The sequence below is a fragment of the Exophiala aquamarina genome, assembly GCF_000709125.1.
Source record: "Exophiala aquamarina CBS 119918 chromosome Unknown aczIA-supercont1.12, whole genome shotgun sequence".
NCBI lineage: Eukaryota > Fungi > Ascomycota > Eurotiomycetes > Chaetothyriales > Herpotrichiellaceae > Exophiala > Exophiala aquamarina.
This window is the reverse complement of record NW_013550576.1, coordinates 786,568-806,146: the sequence shown is the minus strand read 5'-3', so window position 1 is coordinate 806,146 and position 19,579 is coordinate 786,568. Positions and strand designations below refer to the sequence as shown.

Genomic DNA, 19,579 nt, shown 5'->3' with positions numbered 1-19,579 from the left:
TATAGAATTACTAACGAAGTTAACTATAAATAGTCCTATCTAGGGTAATAAGCGTATATATATAATACTTAAAGTGCTACTTTAGTGTATTACTATAATGCTCTAATATATTAATGTACTAATGTATTCCCCGGTTACGTAATGTAGCCTCGTTCTCCATCGGCTAACTTTCCTTAACTGTCCCTTGGAACGTGGGGCGCCTATCCCGGCGACCTCATCTATGACCTAGTTCGTAATATTCTTATAGAATTATAAGAGTATAAGTAACTTAACGAAAATACTAAGATAATCGATTAATTACTATATAGTCCTTAGAATATCGACTATAAGAACTTAAGGAGTCTAAAAACTTCGTATACGATTCGTATAGCCCCTAAGGTCTTATATACTATACTCCTTAGTGTTTTAGGACTAGTCTTAGTATAGGATGGGTGCTTCTAGGGTCTACCGTAGTCCTATCCCGTAATAAGCGTAGACTATAGACTATCCTAGATTATCTCTATAGTTTATAGTCTATTATAGTCTAAGGTTACGTAATATAGCCTTATTCTTTATCGGCTAACTTCCCTATACTCTTCTATAGGTATAGGTAGCTTGTCCTTAGCTACGCTTCTAGTGACCTAGTTCGTAACAGCTAGCCGCCTATTTATAAAGTTAGTACCTCTATATATTGATACGCTCTTTGTTACTGTAGATAGGAAGGGTCACCAATCCTATGCCCGGAATCAAGATGCGCCTCACACCACCGTCGACAAATGCTACCACCAGGGGTGAGGGCGTGACAAGTAAAGCATTGGCTGCTGCAAACAATCCACTAATTTTGTCAGCACGAGTGCTACACAGCACCCCGCTGCACTTAGTACGGAGACTTGTGCAGAGATACATCTCAGATGTGATGTCCATGTACTCTTTCTTGTGAGAATTCGAGGTCTGGCAGCAAATGACACATGTATTGAATGCTGTCCAAGGCCTCGAGGCCAATATACCTTTCGTGGAACCTAGCTTCGCTTTTCTGGTCATTACAGTCATCATTGCCATCTCCCTGACACTTCAGAGTGCCAAAGGCGGACGTGGAGTTCGTTGCAACGCTGTGGCCGCTTCATTATTGAAGAAGGTATCCAACATCTATCACACAAAATGCGAATTCCCAATGATATCACCAACGTGCACATCACTCTGCTAGCTCTAGTCTACACCGCAATTCAATCCCCTTCAGCGGATGTTTGGATCTCGAGCGGTGCCGCGATGCGGTCCTGTCTAGAGCTTGAACTTCATCCAGAGTTTAGAGCAATTCTCCTCGACCGCTCTCAATGCAAGCTCTATCGTCGAGTGTTTTGGGCAGCATATTGTATGGGCAGATCCGTCTGTTCGGCGCTCCGCAGGCGAGTACCTGAAGCCGCTGGAAGCGGTGGGCTCCCTAATCGGTAGATCGATGATGGGATCGCCGTTCTGTCTCGCCTTCCGTCCATGCACCTATTTCGATATCATCAGATTCAGTCGTCCATCATACAGGTCCATTTTCGGCGTATGAGTCTGTCAGAGGGTTTGAGTTGGGAGCAAAGTGACGTGGGGAGAAAACTGCAAGCCTGGTGCGAACCTGGTATGAAGACTACCACGCTGTGGCTGATTGAGGCTAGTTGATATATATGCGTCTTTTGCTTTGACACAAGGCTTAATTAGCTTGCACCGGTCATCTCCATGCCAGTGGATCCTGCGGACGTGGACGTGGTATGACATCGTCGATTCTACTAACGCTGGTAGCAACCGGTGTCGTCCTGGACACTGGAGCCTCAAAACCATCGTCACTTTCGAAGTCAGGCTGAATGGCGTCTTTGGGAGAGGAGTTCTGACTGATCTTTGGCCACTTTGGCCGTTTCGAGCAGGGCCGTTTGATTTCCTAGATGCTAAACAAAGCTTCGAGGGACGTTCAAATCTGGGGCGGGCATTGCGAACCCCCTGCAATTTGTCCCGGCCCGGCGGCACCTGGAACAAGATCGCAAGCTTCGGTCACACTAACGATGAAGTAACAAACATTGCGATATACGCTCTACGGTCCACATCGCTCACCCTGACCTTCTTCAAGCGACAGCGCGCACACGAAAGTACACTTCGCTGGCAGTCTCAGGCCATGGATGTCAAGAAAAGCGCGAAAGGATAGACAGTATAAGATGCTGGCCATGGAGGAGTGCGCTGGTGGGGTGTCCGCAAAGAACGTGGGAAAAAGTTAGCGCCCTGAAGTGAGAAGTGTCGAAGGACGGGTTGGCCATGAGAACCTAGAATGGGATTTCGCAGGGCTGGATAAAGCTTTGACTACTGCGGTGTACTACTCGTTCTCCTATTGTTCATATCCACTCGGGTCGGTGGACCAGTCAATATATGCTCAGAACGACGCCCAACACCCTATCTACTGGGCGACGCGCAGGGGCACTGCTCCATTCTTGCAAGCAATTCGTGATCCCCATACAAGGCCGGGGCGAGGCTCACGCGGCCCGGAACCTTGAACAACTATACTAGACAATAGCAATCCTGGCTGAGAAAGAGTAGGACCAACAATTTCCAACCACCAGAAGGCTTTTCTTCAGGTTCGGAAACTATTGATAAATTCAAGTGCCAGAATTGGCCAAGTTCCTGCGAAAGCCTAACTTTCGTAGAGGCTAATTTAAGCATGGATGGATCGAACCCCTCCCTGAAATATCGTCACCCTATCAGCTGAGATTTCCCTGACGCGATTGTGCCCAACTCAGTATAGTAAGACGTGTATAAGGCACATCTTTTGTCTATTGTCGCAGGAAAGATGTCAACCTCGATGGCCTTCCCTGGTGAGCCCAGTGCTGCGATGTTCGGCACTTGTTTCCACCCAGGCCCATTGGTGGGGTCTTTGGCAAAGGCTGCCCAAGCACCCTGCATGTATTTGTTCGTCTGGACCTCCAAAGCGGTGTCATTTGCGACAGGATACGTGCCAAATACTATGCCGATTTCAGAGCTGTGGTACACTTCGGACCCGGCGAAAAGCGCCAGATTCTCAAAAGTAGCATTGTAGTAGTAGCGCCAAGTAGGGATTCCCAGATTCTGGGTGTCCTGAGCTACGATGGCGGAAGGACACTGAAATCTCACCTCGGTCTCGATGGCGGCAATCTGATCTTGAGTCGATCCGATACCTGGGGATCTAATTAGATATGCTTCAAGGATCGCCGGGTAGAGACTTGGCTGATTCGGAATCACCTCCTCAAGGTATGCTTGTGTGTCATTCTCCCCGAGGACAAAGAGAAGCCCGTCGTTGGCAACTGTCCCGATGAGAATAGGTACACGAGCAATGTTACCGGCCCTGCGAGCCGTTTCAGAACGGTACACAGCCGTTACATTATCCAGCTGGACAAAAGTCAGCTTTGTCATACAATGCAAAGGCAGCAATTTGCATGCTCACAGTATACTCAAACACAACTTCAAGATGCTCGATCGTGTTCATCAGGGTGGCGAGATCGACTCTTCTCATACATTTCAAGATATCGATACTGGTGGTACAGTTGAGAGCTTGAACAGTGGTGTTCCAGGGTCCGGATAAATCTCCCATGGGAAAGTTGTAGTTAGCCACACCGGACTCCATAATTGCCGCTCGGAAAGGTGGGTTGTGCGGCATAGACGTCACGAGGATGTCGACGCTATAGAGTCGCTGTTAGTGACCCTCCAGCAAAAAAGCTGCGGGAGAAGGGTGATAGTTACCTTCTCCCCCCCGCGCTCTGTCCAAATATTGTGACCTTCCCAGGATCACCACCAAAGGCTGCGATGTTCTGCTGTACCCAACTCAAAGCGAATCCTGGAAGACAATTGTCAGAGGGACCTTGTCAGATAATCAATGCTTACTTTGATCGAGGAAACCTAGATTTCGTCGTGTTATTGGAAGCTGGGGAGCAGCAGGGAATCCCAGAACTAAATAATCAGTCAACACAGACCAATCCCTGGATGATGCACTTACTGCCTGTTCGGTAGTTGATGGTCACGACGATGACATCTTGATTAGCGGCGAAACTAGCCCCGTCGTAAAGGTGAAATGAATTCCAGCCATATTGCAACGCTCCGCCCTGCACGTAAGATCAGTAGGTAACTTGAGCTGTATATAGATAACGAAACGCACATATATCCAGACCATGACGGCTTTATTATTCCCCGGAGTTCCTGGGACGTAGATGTTAAGGTTTAGGCAGTCCTCGCTTTCGCCAGCCGACGGGGGTGGTGTATTGAACCAGGCAATCTCCGCTTCACGGAGTTCATCAGGGTAGTTGAACTGCTGAGGGCATGCAGGACCATATGCAGTCGCTTGCAATGGAGTTGACCAAGATGTAGCGCGAGTAGGCGGCGCAAAACGAGTGGGAGAGGCTGCAAAAGGAACGCCCAAGAACTCGCTGACGGTTACAGTGGTGTTGGCGATAGTAGTCGTCGTGCCGACAAGCATGCCAGCATTAATCTTGACAATAGGAGCAGGCGGCCCGCTTTTTGAGCCAAAGGCAGTGCCCAAAAGGGGGTTGACAAGCCAGGGGAGAACGTGTCTTGACAGCATGGTCGGCACTCAGCAGAGGAGAATGAGATACACTCGTTAATGGATTTGGCTACAAGGCTAATGCTATTTTCCACAAAGAGATGCATCTGCGGATCCTACTTATACCTTTGGAGCTACAATAACACCAGCATGTGGGTGGTCGATCTTGGGCAATTTCACAAGTTGGCGTACAAACAAATCTCGTATTAGCTGATCCGTGGGGATCGTACGCGATGCCCGGCCTGACAGCCATCGAGCCGAGGACGGGAAACGCGCTTAGATAAATTTCTTGAGTAGAACCTCTGTGCTGAAAGACTAGTGGGGCGGGGATTGATTCTTGACGGGGCGATAAAGGAGCACCGCCCCTCAAATGCTGGGGCCTTGTCAGTAGAGTCTCCCTGTTTTATGGTGTTGGGCACTGCAGTGGCGAACCCTGGGCCTTTACAAGAAGTCAATAGGATATAGAACGAATCGATTGGGCAGGGAACCATGTCCTAGCAGGAAGACTAGACTTGTTAAGTCCTTATCGCGTTTAATTTTCCTCCGCATCTGCCATTTATCCCATATTCCTTCAACCGAAGTGGTTACTTGTACGAGTAACGACAGGTGAAGACTACCCAATCCCCCGGGCTTTCCTAACAGCAAATGGTTGATAATCCTATCCAAACGCTGTTGGAAAGATGTTGAAAGGCCACGGATCGCGGTCTATTCATGTGCAAGGATCCCTATATATTCGGGACACCCAATTGCCTTGTGCATCGTCGGTCTGTCTCGCACAGACAACGCATACTCATTGGCCATACAACCATGGACTCTAAATCATCTGGATCCTGCGAGAAAGGTCAGCCCTCCTCGTTGTTATTAATTGATTGCAGTACTGACGAGCGTACCCAAGATGGAGCAATGCAGACAACGAGCAACGCAGACACAGCAGTGGCAAGTGGTGCGTCCTTGAACATTCCTCTTGAAAAGAAGCAATTTGGCATCATCACCATTGTGTCCTTTGCATTTGTGATTTGCAACAGTTGGGCTGGAGTCTCAGGCAGTCTCCAGCTGGCCCTACTTGCAGGGGGTCCCGTCACTTTAGTCTACGGCATCCTCATCAGCACGATCATCTACATCTGCATCGCTCTATCGATGGCCGAACTGGCAAGCGCCTACCCTACTGCCGGTGGCCAATATCATTTTGCGTCGATCTTAGCACCAAAGGCGATCAATCAGGGCATTTCGTACGCATGCGGACTCGTGTCGTTGCTGTCGTGGATCGCCATCGGAAGTTCTGTGACATTGATACCTGCTCAACAGATCCCGGCGCTTGTAACTGCTTATAGTGATACATACACAGAGCATTCGTGGCATGTCTTCCTCATATACGAGGCGGTCGCGTTGGTGGTGCTCTTATTCAACTTGTTTGCCCTAAAACGAAATCCTTGGGTTCATGAAGTCGGCTGTAAGTCAATTCCTTGAGCCGAACACGCTTCGATCGGCCGTCAACGTATCTGGCCAAGAACATCGACACTGACTATGCTTGGAGATACAGTCTGCCTCACGATCTGTCTTTTCGTGGTCTCATTTATAGGCATTCTATCGCGGTCCAAACCAAAAGCTCCAAACTCACAGGTGTGGACCGCTTGGAGCAACTATACCGGCTGGCCTGACGGCGTCTGCTTTATCCTGGGTATTTCCACATCCTGCTTCATGTTCATTGGCTTGGATGCAGCGATGCACCTGGCCGAGGAATGCACAGATGCTGCTCGTACAGTACCCAAAGCAGTGGTCAGTGCAATCGTAATCGGCTTCTGCACCGCCTTTCCATACACGATCGCAGTTCTGTATGGAATCTCAGATCTCAGCTCTGTGCTAACCACCACGGGGTAAGTTCACTCCGCAGCTGCCGCAGACAACTCTGAACATGTCGACGCAGCTATATTCCACTGGAGACAATGACGCAGTGCCTTCAATCGCTCGACTTTGCAACGGTCCTCGCATGTGGCGGTATCTTCATGGCATTTTTTGCTCTGAACGCTGTACAAGAGACTGCATCTCGACTCACCTGGAGCTTTGCTCGGGACAATGGGCTGGTTTTTTCCACTCATCTCCAGCGCATACATCCCCGCTGGCAGGTCCCCGTTTGGTCTCTTTTTATCACCTGGGGAATTCTGGCCATATACGGATGTATATTTCTGGGTTCTAGTACAGGTAAGCATTGTTTAGGAATATCCTCCCTACACCCGATACCGGTTCTAGTGAAGCTGCTGCTCGTCGGCAAAATCTCCCAAATAGGTCCTTCTCCTGACCTTCATATACAGCTTTCAATGCCTTGGTTAATTCCGCCATTGCACTCCAGCAACTCTCCTTCCTGATCCCGATCGCCCTACTCCTCTACCGGAAGCGAGACCCAGAGTTCTTACCGATCACTCGTGCCTTTGTGTTGCCGCATGGAGTCGGACTTTTGGTCAATATTCTGGCTGTGGTCTTCACATCCGTCACCACCGTGTTTTTCTGCTTTCCACTCATACTACCTATGACCGCCTCAAACATGAGTACGTTTCGCCTAGTTGCAAGCTTGGTGATCCGAATTGACATCTTCTTAGATTACACCAGTGCGATTATAGGCATTGCATTTGCTCTTGGAGTCGTGAACTGGATTGTGCACGCCAGGAAGCATTACCAGGGACCCCACGTGGAGCTTGACGGACGGATCGTGGGAGGTGAATTTCAAATTGAAGAATGAACTGGACGAGATGGAGGTGACCTTGTCCTCTCGTTCGATGTCAAAATTTCTAGGCTGGTACTGAAGGTCTATATATCTAGTTGCAACGAAAAGATTTAGACATATGAGAGCCACTGGATAGAAAGATACTCTGCAATCGAAAAGCACATCATCAAACAGGCGATCTCCCGAAATTACTTCTCTATATCCTCCTGGTAACAGACCGAGTCCCGGGACGACCATTTAGAGTACTAGCTGAGTGATTTGGCGGCATGCCTCAGGAAGTTCAGTAGGAGTAGGGCCTGCCGCATTCCAAAGGGGGAATAGCAATCGATGAAACGGTCCCCTGCAGTCCTTGACTAATCGTGTAAGCCTCGTTATCTAAGCGCGGTCCAGTGGACCATCGGCTGCAGTGGAATGGGTACACACGGACCAGGAAGTTTCAACTTGTGAACGGGAAAAGACTCCATTGAGTGATAGGCTAATGGATCAATGTGCAGAAGGTTTAGCTGTGTAGGATACCATCCCTAATACAAGACATCATGCCCCACTAAAGCACCCAGCAGCATCCCATGAACGCCTTTCTTTGATCGTGAGCCGGTTGTTACACCATTAGTATTGAAGCGATCGGCTGGAGGCTTAGACCACATGGAATAAGGTAAGCGCGCATTTTTCTCCCTGAATCAAAGGACAATACCTGATCTCCACCTCCCGGACCTCAAAGGCGTGACAGCATTGTCATATAAAGGCCGGTCGCCCAAGAAACATTACCGTGTGCCCTCAAAATCCAGGGCGCCGGTTTGTCCTGCTTCGTTCTTGAGGCGATGGACCGTGTGGGAGGAAAGACTCTGAGCGTACGGTCGGGTCCGGGAAGGACGACCATCAACGACCTCGGCGCTCTGTGGATCAATGACAGCAACCAAAGCGAGGTATACAAATTGTTTGAAAGATTTCATCTGGAGAGCGAGCTCCAGAGGACGACCGGAAAGTCGATCCATCAGGCACAAGACGGTACAACGACTGCAGCGCCTTACGACTCCCCGGTAAGTTCAATACCACTCTGTGAGAAAACCCCCGTCGTGGTGTGTTGAATGCAGTCAGTGGCTTACTTTTTCAAGCTTAGCGAAGAGGTTAGAATGGCACTCACGCAACTCCTCCCCGCATGGTCTCAGCTGATCGAAGAACACAATCTTGAAGACCCTAGGGCCAGCCCTCAAGCGAAGCGGCTTGACAGTATGAGCTTCGCGCACTACTGTGAGAAGGAGTTAAATTTGCCTGCTGTTCTCGACGTGGCAAACCAGATCACACGCGGTCTGCTTGGTGTGGAAGCCCACGAGATCAGTATGCTCTTTATCACCGACTATATCACGAGTGCGACCGGCCTCGCTAATATTGTCTCCGAAAGGAAGGACGGCGGGCAGTATATGCGATGCAAAACAGGTGCGTATGGTGCTCTCTCAGTCGTTAACTCATTTCTAAATGGTCATTCCAGGCATGCAGTCGCTTTGCCATGGCATGTCAAAGGAACTTGCTCCAGGCTCAGTGCATGTCAACACTCCCGTCGCGGAGATTGAGCAGTCGGCATCCGGCTGCATAGTACGATCGTCCTCGGGTGCCGTGTTGCGAAGCAAAAAGGTGGTGGTTTCGGTACCGACAACCTTGTATCCCACCCTGACGTTTTCACCACCTCTTCTAGCTGAAAAGCGGGCATTAGCTGAAAATTCCATCCTAGGCTACTATAGCAAAATGGTCTTCGTGTGGGACAAGCCATGGTGGCGCGAACAAGGCTTCTCGGGTGTCTTCCAATCGAGCCTCAACCCTATTTCGCTTGCCAGAGACACCAGCATCGAAGCCGATCAGCAATGGTCCATTACCTGTTTCATGGTCGGAGAGCCAGGCCGGAGGTGGTCCCAACTGTCCAAGCAGGTACGACAAAAGTCTGTCTGGGAGCAACTCCGCACAGCCTACGAAAACGCCGGGGCCAAAGTCCCAGAGCCGGTAAACGCGCTCGAAATCGAATGGTCGAAACAGCAGTATTTTCTAGGAGCGCCAAGCCCGGTCTATGGGCTTAATGATCTCACCACACTGGGTGGTGAGATCAGAACGCCGTTCAAGAGTGTTCATTTCGTTGGAACAGAGACGTCGTTGGTATGGAAAGGGTATATGGAAGGGGCCATACGCTCGGGTCAGCGAGGTGCCCAAGAAGTTGTGGCCAGCCTAGCGCCACCAGCGTAGTCGTGGTTGTGCAGATGCTCGACAAAAGAGGTGACGCAGTGAGATGGCGGAATCCAGGTGAAAGGCCTATTCCTTCTCGAGCGAATGTTGAGCAGATTCACCGACACGGCAACCGTAGATCACATCATAGATATGAGACATTGACTTCCTCAAAAATGGACATGACTACTCCAATGACAACGCTCTAAACACCGAAAACACATTCAGGTGGCTGAGAGCAGGAAGTGGCTTTCTCTGGTCAGTCGTGCTCACTAACTCACGCAAAAATCATGACTCTTCATAACGGCTTCCAAGGCCACTGGGCCATACATGCAGTCCTTGTCAAGCTCCCAAGTCATCTTCAATATTTCCATCGCTCGCTGAGTGATGGCCATGTCGTACGTGGATCTTGACAAGCCCGAACACATTTTCTGCCGATCATCTGGCGATCTGAGACACGAGCCGATGACCAGCAGGGGCCACAGAATCCTTGTGCGTGATGGCGATCCCCGCAGCTGACGGCATAGAAAGCGGAATTCGATGATTATAGGGTCAAGTTTCTGGCAAAATTCGGCCTTGTCGCCATTTTTGATGTACCGTGCCGAGTACAGGAAAGCCAACATGGCAATTCGATAGATGCGATCCATTGCAGTCGAGCTTTGGACCCAGGCTGGCGCATCATATCGTGTTGTCATTGCCGGCGACCAGTTTAGAATCTTCTCCTCCAGATCAAGGTACGCTATAGACCACAACTCCCCGTCCAGGTCCTGGAGCAGGCGAATGGTGGGGATGAGCTCATATAGCTCCGAGGAGCCCCCGAGCATGCTGCCAAATGTTTGGTACTCCTGCAGGTGCTGCAGAGATTGAACAAACCAGTCCGATGCCACCGCATCTGTCTGGCGGTCGGGTGCGAAGGTGATGTTGCGCACGATGGCCATATATGTATAGTACTCCAACAGGAAGCCAAAGATCTCGTGCTGCTGGCTTGAGAGGTTGCCCACGCCAGCTTCAAAGATTGTGCTGATAAGTTCTCGACTGGCGCGAAGATGGTAGTATGCAATGCTGCGGCGATTGCATGTGACAGCCTGCATACAGAGTCAGTCTCCAAAGACCCACGAACCGCAAGGAGGTCACGAAGAAAGAACAGGCTGCGCTGATGGCCACTCGCAAACACTTACTTCGTACTGACACAGCAACATGGCAACAGTCAATAGGCGCACCGTGTCCTGCGGCGCACCAGGATTCCAGCTCGTCAGCGCATACTTAAGCCTTTGGATGCTAGATAAGTAATGCTTAGTCGTGGCAACTCTCAATGCCGGGTTTCCGGTCTTGTAGCTGACATGGGCGCCACCCAGCGCCATTATAGCATCCATGATCATGGTTTCCGAGTATGCCCAGGGGAGCACGAAACTCAGCAGGGGGTTGTGCTGCGGTTCCCTAGCAACAAGCTGGGCCGCCGTCTCCTTCACGAAGTGACTCAACAGAGTCTGAGACTCCGAGCTTTGGATGATAGCGGGTTCCCAAATAGAGGGATTTGCCCTGATCGTTGGGCACGACGGAGTTGGAAGCCTGCCCTCACTGGTGCCCAATGGCGGTGAGATCGATTCGTCTCTGGCGCTGTCTTGTGTGACGTAAAGCTGCTCATCCTTGGGGTGCAATCCCCGTTCTGCCTTGATCAAAGTGGAGGCGTCTAAGACTCCTTTTTGAAGTCTGATGCGCCAGCCAAGATCGGAGCGGCGCTTAGAAGAGCTGTGTACAAGCTTTCGCGGCCACGAGCAGATGAGTCTGTTTCTGACACAGTTTTTGCAGATGGGCGTTGCTTCGTCGCATTTTTTTCGCCGGAGCCGACAACAAAGACAGCCACTCTTTGTCCGAGAGTTCCTCGGCCTTGGAACCGGAAGACGCCGCAGTAATGGCGGTAATGGCGACAAGGCCATGTGAATGCGGGGAGTGATGGTCCGATTGTGACTTTGCTCCAGGTAAGAGAAGTCCTGGAAGTATTAAAATCTTATACTTAAGGGCTAGGCTTCCGTGCATGGTAGGGTCGTTGAGGGGACACTAGGGGCTTAAGTAGTGGACGCGGCCAACAATTACGCCAAGGCCCAGACAAGGGCCCCAAGGCGGCTCTCACTTTGCGCTAAGTGCGGGGCTTGTTAATCAGCGCATGTTACCACAGCCCCAAGCCTAGGCCATCAGGCTCACCAAGGCCCGCGGATAATAATGCCGTGAGACTATGTACTGGGTTCCTTTTGAGGCCTTCTTTTAGCGCGCTCCCTCTCTCGCTCTCTTTCCCTTCCCAGCTAAACAGCAACAGAGTCGTTTTCCATTAGACACTGTTTAGGATTCAACGTGCACTACTAGGGATGCTCTCGATATATACCTTGGCAACTAAGTACGTGACCGCGGTATCTGCCTGTGGTGAAGGTGCTGGGCTTACACCCCTTATAATACTGACCCCTTGGTAAGCACATCAAATCCCTCCCAACTGTCCACCTTCTCTCGACAGACCTGCTCATAAAGGTCAATCCCGCCTATGAAAGTCAAGGCCCGCGCAGCTTTCCCAGGAATGTTGCCTCCAGTCCACCAGGAATCCGTCAAAGGGAACAGAGTGTGCTCGTTCATCTTGGCAATCAATTCCGACCACGTCTCTTGTGCTGATTTCGTCGCCTCGACTGACATGGAGTGCTCGCCCTCGAGCTTTGCAATCGTATCAGCCATCAAGTCGACCTGGGTTTCTATGATCGTTGGGCCGTTCGAAAGGGCAGTCGGAGCTGTTGTGGAATTAGCGAGGGGTCTCGACGGACATTATGTGGAGAAACAGGTGTTTACTTACCTTGAGCAGTGGCCACGAAAAAGGCATTTGGGTAGCCATGAGAGAAGACTCCCATATAAGTAGAAATCCCATCTTTCCATACCTCCTTCAGATCGACTCCGTGCTTGTTTTTCAAGCCCATATGTGTCAATCTTTGGAAAAAATCAGCTAAGCACCCCCGAACCACGCCCGACGATACTTACGAGCCGGTGAAACTGTCGAAACCTGTCGCCAGCACTATGGTGTCGAATTCCCGCTTGCTGCCGTTGCCCAAGAGCACACCTGTGTCTGTGACAGTCACAATGGGCGTTTGGTTTAGATTTACAATTTCGACGCTCGGTTTGTCTAGCATTTCATAGTAGTCGCTCTCAAGTGGGGAGCGCTTGGTGCCGAACCAGTATGGCGGCTCTAGAGGGGCCATGAGATCTTTCTTCACGGGATTGAAGATGCGAGCTCGAGTCTTCCTGGCCCAGAAGTCGTAAACAAGTTTATTAGCATTTTTGTCGACCATGACATCTCGGTACTGGCCAGCAAGGAAATTAAAAGCACCACGTTCCCATAGCTCTTCGAAATACGCCTCCCGCTCCTCCGGGCTGACCTCAAAGATGCCGACAGACGGCGCCTGGACCGGGAAACCAATCCGAGACTTTCGGCTCGCTTCAAACAACCTTGGATAGTAGGCCTTCCAAGCCGTCTGCTCGTTCTTATCCATCGTTCGTTGCCGCATCGGCAGACAATAGCTAGGCCTTCGCATAAACATTGTTACTTGGTCAGCTTTCTTGGCTAAGTCCTGGACAATCTGGATACTTGTAGCCCCGGCACCAATGACAGCGACTCTCTGATCCTTTGCGCTGAAGTCTTCAGGCCAGGCACTCGAATGAATAACCTTCCCATTGAAATTGGCCAGGCCGTGGAATGCGGGAGTGTGCTTTCTATGGAGCAAACCTGCAGCTAGAATGAGATACTTTGCAGTCGCAGTGTGGCCTGCGGCGGTCTTGACAGTCCAGATGCCCAATTTCTCACCATACCGCGCATCAACCACCTTAGCCCCGAAGTAGACGTCTTTTCTTAATCCCAGAATCTTGTCACAGTGGTGGACATATGCCAGCAACTCTTTCTGGTCAGGATAGCGGCAAGACCAGGTCCAGTCTTTCCAGACTTCCGGAATATTCAGTTGGTAGAATGGCGTCTCCGAGTCAACACGGGCGCCAGGGTAGCGGTTCCAATACCACACGCCACCAAAATCTGGGGCTGCCTCAAATATTTTGGCGTTGAGTCCAAGCTTGCGCAGTTTGTATACAGCAGAGATTCCGCTGAGGCCAGCTCCAACAATAATTGCATCACACGTGACGGAATAATCTCCGCTGGAGTTGTTGGTAGCCGACATGGCTCTTGTTGCCGTTCAATAGCAGCTGTGGGTGGAGGAAGATTATACGGCTCTGAGGACAAAGTAGAGTCTTCACTCAATGTTGGTGGCTGAGGGCAACATCCAAGGCACGCCAGGATTTGCGTTCTATAAATACCTACAAACTTATAATGCTGCGAGGGAGCGGCATCCGCCGAAACGGTAACAGCGGTGCCTCGGTTGAAATTAATTCTTCAAGGGATCACATCTGTACAGGTGGCACTGTGGCCACACCGCGGGTATCACACAGAGATGCTAAAGATCAAAGAATGTCTCCATCGCATGTTTCCTAAGAGCTGCTGGTGCTGGTGGAGCTCGGGGGTTAAAAGGGGTTTGACTCCGCTCTGGCAACTGAGTCTAAGCGCGGCAGATACCAATGGAGTTTAGGCTGACCTCCTCACCGAACTAGGCTTGTTTGTCGCCCAAATCCCTAGTCCCGATACTGCTCAACGGCGCTTATGAAACGAAACCATTCACAGTAGCCTGCTCCTAGACAGTTACCTAATACTCAAAAGGTCGGATACGGGCTTGTGGATAGGCAGCCCCACCACTGACAGCGTCTACAAAGTCACACCAGTGACCATCCTTGTCTCCACACTAAGACCAGTCCCTAGGTCATGACTCGGTTATCTCCCGAAACCCGTCACTCGGACCCTTAGTTGAACGGCAAGACCACTGGTTGAAGCAATCTACGTACATAAGATGTAGAAAAAGTTTAGGTTGCCTGTTGAGATGTGGGCCCTGGAGCGGAGACTGTCACAATCGGTAGGACAAATAGAGGTCCGTTTCCAAGGAGAACGGTATTGAGAATGGGCAACAGTGATTGTTCAAAAGCCCTTTGCGTCCGTCCGCCAACGTAGTAGCCGTCTCTCAATCTTCCTCCCTGTGCCCTCGTTTGTGGCAGACAGAACTTTGGTTGGACCTATGACAACCATGTCGGCCTTTTTTGATATTGCCGAAGATGAGATCCAGGGGTTAGAAGACATGGTTGCCATCATTACTGGTATGAAGAATTTTATAAAGCCAGAAATTGACTCCCTGTTGCCGTTTGCTCACGCTGGCCACCCTCAACAGGAGGCTCATCAGGAATTGGATTCGCCACCTCCGAGCTCTTCAGCTCGAAGGGGTCGGTCGTGATTCAAGCTGACCTGAACCCGCCGCCGAGAACGCTTCCACGGTCACACTACGTGAAGACGGATGTGACCTCCTGGAAAGACCTCACATCCCTCTTCCTCAAAGTCATTGACGACCACGGCAAAGTCGACGTTGTATTTGCAAATGCCGGAGTTGCACCAAGAGCCAATTACCTGCAGCTGGCCTCGGAGGATAATGGTGACCTGATTGAGCCTACAACGTTGTGTCTGGATATCAATCTAGTTGCAGTGGCCAACACTGTTGCGTTGGCTCTTCACTATATGCAAAAACAAGAGAGTGGAGGAAGTGTGATCATGACTACATCGGTCGCCGGTAAGCTTCTGCTTATTCTCTTTTCACAAGTCCGAACTTCACGCGGCTGACAAGATCGATCCGAGCAACCAGGCTACCAACCCTTTGGGCATGCAGACTACAGTAAGTATTTCTAGGCCGATGCCTAGCTGGACTCTCGAGCCCCGAAGCAGAGGAGATTCTGATCCGGTATGCAGCTGGATCGAAGCATGGCGTTGTGGGCATTCTTCGAGGCGTTCGCGAACACTTATATCCCAATGTTCCTATCCGCATCAATGCGGTTGCTCCTAGCTGGACTGCTACACCAATCATCCTGTACGTGCTCTCCACCTCCTTTCCGCTTACTTTCCCCCCTCTGCGTTGCCAGGGCAACACAATAAAACCATTAAGCACTCCCATTCATTTATCAATCGATGTCTACCAACTGAGGTGTTGTCTTTGGTGTCTCTAAGGTGCATTTTGAGGCTGATCAGAATCCTGTAGTCTGCCCCACGCCGCTTTCGAAAAGGTGGGCCTCAGTGTCCAACCGCCATCAAAAGTAGCGCTGGCCGTCGGCCTCCTTGTTGCAGACCCGACTCGCCACGCTCAAACCATCTACTGCGTCAATGGTCGTTATAAGGAGCTTGAGGAAGAAGTCATGGCCGCCACTGCCATCGCGATGGGGTTTGAGACTGTAGAGAAGACCGAAGCTGGGAAATTTCAGGATTTGATCAAGGAAGCTCAGGCAGGGATAATCCCGCACTGTTAGCCCGCTTATCTGTCTGCCTTTTTATCTAACACCTCACGATAAACAAGATGCATATCTACTCCGTCTAGACGACCTCGTTCAAGCAACTTCACTTGCCACTGACTCGAAAGTTGCACGGAATATATTATGATAAAAAGGGGGATAGTTATTTCGTGGTGAATGCAGAGTCAATGATCTGTTGCAGCATCGTCCCTAAAACCTGGCATAGTTTTCCGTCTTCACTCAGCTAGCTTCGAAAGAATTCCTCCCAGTCATTTGTAGAGTCTCCGATACAGAGTGTAGAGGTATGCTGATACTGTAGAGCTCAGAGACCAGATATCTTCCGTGCGTAGGGTGTCAGTTGGCTGTCCTCTACTCTCTCCTCGGAACATTTGATTTGAGATCCTTTAGATCTCCTAATCCAAGTCCATCGATTTCAACAGTTCGCACCAAGCTGGCGAGACGCCTGTAACCAGCGATCGCCCTCAACTTACAGGGGCTATACTTAGCAGGCCAAAGCGTGTCTGTTGAAAGATGAGACGTGTAGCGCAAGTGGACGTCGATTGATTGAGTGGCTGACAACATTTCAAAGAAGGCCGATCGACACGGCTCAAAATAATGCTAAGGTCCTTCTGTGACAGGGATAGCCAACTCCTCTTGGTCGAATGCTGATAGTATGAGGCGAAACCGCCTTCTGAATCGTTGGACGTGGCGTGATGCATCTTTTTGGCTGAGAGAAGCGATGGTCGAGACTGCGTCCGGGTAGTGGTGCGAATTCTGTAAGGCTTAGACAATAGCTGGGCAAGTAGCCACGTAATTTTATTACGGTTCAACTCAAGTGAAAGAAAGGGAAATGATAAATAAATCCGGAATCAGTAACCGATATGCAAACACAAAACAGATGCTCAGATGAAGAGGACAAACGAACACTGATACTTTTGCAATGACAATGCAGGGTTTCAGTATTCTTGAAATATTCGTAGCATGCCCGTGGCAATCCTTTCTCGAGGGATGGCTCTTTCCTTCAGTGCACTACGCACCCAAGTCACTTAATCATTTAATCCATGACGGGACAATCCTCTGACTAATTCCTTCCTGCTGGAGAGATAGTAGTAACACTTTCAGCAAACAATGGAACAGTGCCAGTAGCTTGAACGATCCTTAAGCTTTCAGACACAGAATGGCTCACATGGAGCTTCCCTATGCCAGATCAGTAACTTCCCGAGGATGGGTCGTCCGACCAGGATGTTTAAAGTCGCCAATAACCCCATCCACGGATCGACCAGACTCGCCTTCCTCCGTGTCTGACATACTAATGCTACGCCCCAGTCATTTTTCTCGGCTATGAAGGAGCTGAACTTCGACTGTCAAGAAAGCAAACATTTTCGCATTTTGACTCGCTGACCAAAATGCCAAAATGCCGTTGAGGACGAAGCCATAAGTCAATGGGCCAAAGACGAAGACAAACCTGCTTCCTATGTAGTCGAAAAGGAATCCCAAAGGACGATGCAGAACCCAGAAATCAGCTTCGTACCTGTTGGGATCAGATTACAGTTGACAACCGAGAAACCCTCGGACTTCAGCCAGATGCCAAAGTAGTCGCTGGCACCGCACGATGATCCATAAAGCACGTATCCGAGGACAAAGGCATACCATCGCCATCGAGTCAGTATACGCTTGAACGTTCTGAGCGTGATTTTTGCCGGTGCTGCTTTGCCTGCTTTCCGGACTCGCTCAATTGCTAGTTGCTTATCTTCTTCTTTGAGAAACCAAGCTTTTGTCGTATATGGAGTGCCGGGAAGAATAAGCTACGTCGCCAAACCTACAGGGACGGTCATTCACTAGCCATATCACAGTCAGTTTGGATCCAGGAAGGAATTGTATGGCGGCAAGGTGGAACAGAAACCTACCCTACAGACAATGTAGAGCCATCTCCAGCCTGCTAGCCCATGCTGACCATCTAAACTCTTGTACACAGCTGCTTGGAGGTAGCCTCCGAAGGCCGAACCAACTGGCGCAGTCATATGGAAGATGGCAATTCGCTTCGCCAATTCAGTTTTGGTGTACCAAGACCCAAGAACAAACAACAGTGCTGGGAAGAACGAGCTTTCGAAGAAGCCAACGAAGAATCGAATAACAGATAACTGCGTTGCATTTTGCACACCAGCTTGTGCAAAGGTAAAGGTGCCTCAGGCGATTTCCATGACCGCAAGTCAGTATGAAGGTCGAATGTACTGGATAATGATGTTTGATGGGATTTGCACAACCGCATATGCCACTGTGTAGGAGGTCACGGCATAGGTGTATTCATTACCCAACATATGCAGGTCTTCCTGCATACCACTCACATATGTATTGGAAAGATTTCCCTGGTCCAGGTACTTGAGGAAGAACCCAAGACAGCCGATGGAGAGGATCGAAAAGTCAAGTTCCGGAGCAGAACGCGCTCTTCCCCGGATTTCAACTGGGTGTCCGAATCCCAGATGAAGGAACGAAACTGAAACGCAATCAGTCATCCAAACATTCCAACGGTCAACCTGTCGTCTGCTTACATTCTTTACAATGCTTGGAACCATCTCGACGTTTCTCGCTCCTGGGAGTTCAACGTTTCTGAGGCGAACGCTCAAGCCCAAAAAATGACTGCAAAACAAGAGCATTTAAACAAGGTCACTTTATCTCACTCTGTCGCCATTCCCACTAACTGCCAGTAATATCGTCAGTTATTGGAATGTTCGCTATCATGTTTCTGATAAGCAACGGCCATGTTGCTAGACTTGGGGATGTGGTGGAGTTTGCGGAGCACATCATCACCAGGATTGTTGATGCCGTCACCAATTCGCTATAGATCGCTGATAATTGTACCAAACCCGTCAGCCCCTAAAAAACCTTAATCTTGTGCCGGAGTTTTATAGCTTGCCCCTTAGCTGCTTTCACGGGGTATCTTTACCCATTGGCCTACAACGCTATCATTGACACAAGGTGTGACCAGATTGATCACCTTGCTCCGCCCTAGTCTGAGCTCTAGCAGGATTTCGAGACCAGGGACATTTCTAAGAGTATCTACCAAGCCACGGTGTAAAAGAGTAGCCTAGCTAGCGGCCTAATAGAAGTGAAGTTTGTACAAGTCTGGGAGGTGGTTATCGTATCCGTATGCAGAGCTCCCAAAAAGATCTCGCTTTCAACAGCTTCTCGTTTGCAACGTGAAATGTTGCTTGTCTCTCTCTTGATGCTCAATCGATTAGTTCATCGACTCTGCTAGACACGCGGATCATGCAATACACTCACTCGCTCCGTGGCGCTACAAAATTTATATCGGGCGAAAGTGTGGCAAGGGCTGGGTAATGCCAACGCTAGATGTTCCCAGCACAAAGTCGGGTATTCAAAAATGACCTGTGAGCGTTGACAGCGCCCTTTTCCGCTGAATTCTACTTGGCAGACTAGGCTGATACTGTAGTCTGAGGTATTCCAGCTCGTCATGTCGACCTCGCCATGGGGTATTTCATCACTCGTGTGTACTTGTCAGGAACCTCTCTCCAAAATGCGAGCGGAACACCATGTGCTACACTCGTAGAAGATTGATAGCATGAATGGTGCTAATGAATTGCGAGAACTGGATTCCGGCCGCGTCAAAAGGAGTGTGTTGGCTTGCTCTCTCTCCAAAATCTATTTTGCCCGCGGACTTATCTAGAGCGATAGCGTATCTCTTATCCGGAGTGCTGACGATCAAC

The 19,579-nt window shown here is 50.0% G+C and overlaps 8 protein-coding genes across 8 annotated transcripts; 4 read left to right on the top strand and 4 right to left on the bottom strand.

Annotated features, from left to right (window-relative positions):
• Positions 1-1,101: 1,101 nt before the first annotated feature.
• On the top strand, positions 1,102-1,383 carry A1O9_10283 (uncharacterized protein; the record flags this gene model as incomplete). The annotated part of the gene is made up of 1 exon (XM_013401017.1): positions 1,102-1,383. A coding segment is annotated over one exon (282 nt), but the record flags the coding sequence as incomplete, so codon positions are not given.
• Positions 1,384-2,697: 1,314 nt separating this feature from the next.
• Positions 2,698-4,555, bottom strand: A1O9_10282 (uncharacterized protein; the record flags this gene model as incomplete). The annotated part of the gene is made up of 6 exons (XM_013401016.1): positions 2,698-3,369; positions 3,425-3,659; positions 3,721-3,814; positions 3,862-3,927; positions 3,974-4,079; positions 4,133-4,555. 6 exons carry the CDS (start codon positions 4,553-4,555, stop codon positions 2,698-2,700), a joined length of 1,596 nt encoding a protein of 531 aa, XP_013256470.1.
• Positions 4,556-5,341: 786 nt separating this feature from the next.
• Positions 5,342-7,268, top strand: A1O9_10281 (uncharacterized protein; the record flags this gene model as incomplete). Its single annotated transcript, XM_013401015.1, has 4 exons — positions 5,342-5,984; positions 6,075-6,408; positions 6,459-6,733; positions 6,844-7,268. 4 exons carry the CDS (start codon positions 5,342-5,344, stop codon positions 7,266-7,268), a joined length of 1,677 nt encoding a protein of 558 aa, XP_013256469.1.
• An 803-nt stretch (positions 7,269-8,071) lies between these two features.
• On the top strand, positions 8,072-9,482 carry A1O9_10280 (uncharacterized protein; the record flags this gene model as incomplete). The annotated part of the gene is made up of 3 exons (XM_013401014.1): positions 8,072-8,290; positions 8,366-8,687; positions 8,740-9,482. 3 exons carry the CDS (start codon positions 8,072-8,074, stop codon positions 9,480-9,482), a joined length of 1,284 nt encoding a protein of 427 aa, XP_013256468.1.
• A 251-nt stretch (positions 9,483-9,733) lies between these two features.
• Positions 9,734-10,840, bottom strand: A1O9_10279 (uncharacterized protein; the record flags this gene model as incomplete). Its single annotated transcript, XM_013401013.1, has 2 exons — positions 9,734-10,546; positions 10,640-10,840. The coding sequence occupies 2 exons, from the start codon at positions 10,838-10,840 to the stop codon at positions 9,734-9,736; spliced, it is 1,014 nt and encodes a 337-aa protein (XP_013256467.1).
• A 1,063-nt stretch (positions 10,841-11,903) lies between these two features.
• A1O9_10278 (uncharacterized protein) lies at positions 11,904-13,660 on the bottom strand (the record flags this gene model as incomplete). Its single annotated transcript, XM_013401012.1, has 3 exons — positions 11,904-12,232; positions 12,295-12,425; positions 12,477-13,660. 3 exons carry the CDS (start codon positions 13,658-13,660, stop codon positions 11,904-11,906), a joined length of 1,644 nt encoding a protein of 547 aa, XP_013256466.1.
• A 951-nt stretch (positions 13,661-14,611) lies between these two features.
• On the top strand, positions 14,612-15,872 carry A1O9_10277 (uncharacterized protein; the record flags this gene model as incomplete). The annotated part of the gene is made up of 4 exons (XM_013401011.1): positions 14,612-14,681; positions 14,753-15,145; positions 15,262-15,439; positions 15,608-15,872. 4 exons carry the CDS (start codon positions 14,612-14,614, stop codon positions 15,870-15,872), a joined length of 906 nt encoding a protein of 301 aa, XP_013256465.1.
• A 1,454-nt stretch (positions 15,873-17,326) lies between these two features.
• Positions 17,327-17,875, bottom strand: A1O9_10276 (uncharacterized protein; the record flags this gene model as incomplete). The annotated part of the gene is made up of 2 exons (XM_013401010.1): positions 17,327-17,659; positions 17,762-17,875. 2 exons carry the CDS (start codon positions 17,873-17,875, stop codon positions 17,327-17,329), a joined length of 447 nt encoding a protein of 148 aa, XP_013256464.1.
• Positions 17,876-19,579: the final 1,704 nt, after the last annotated feature.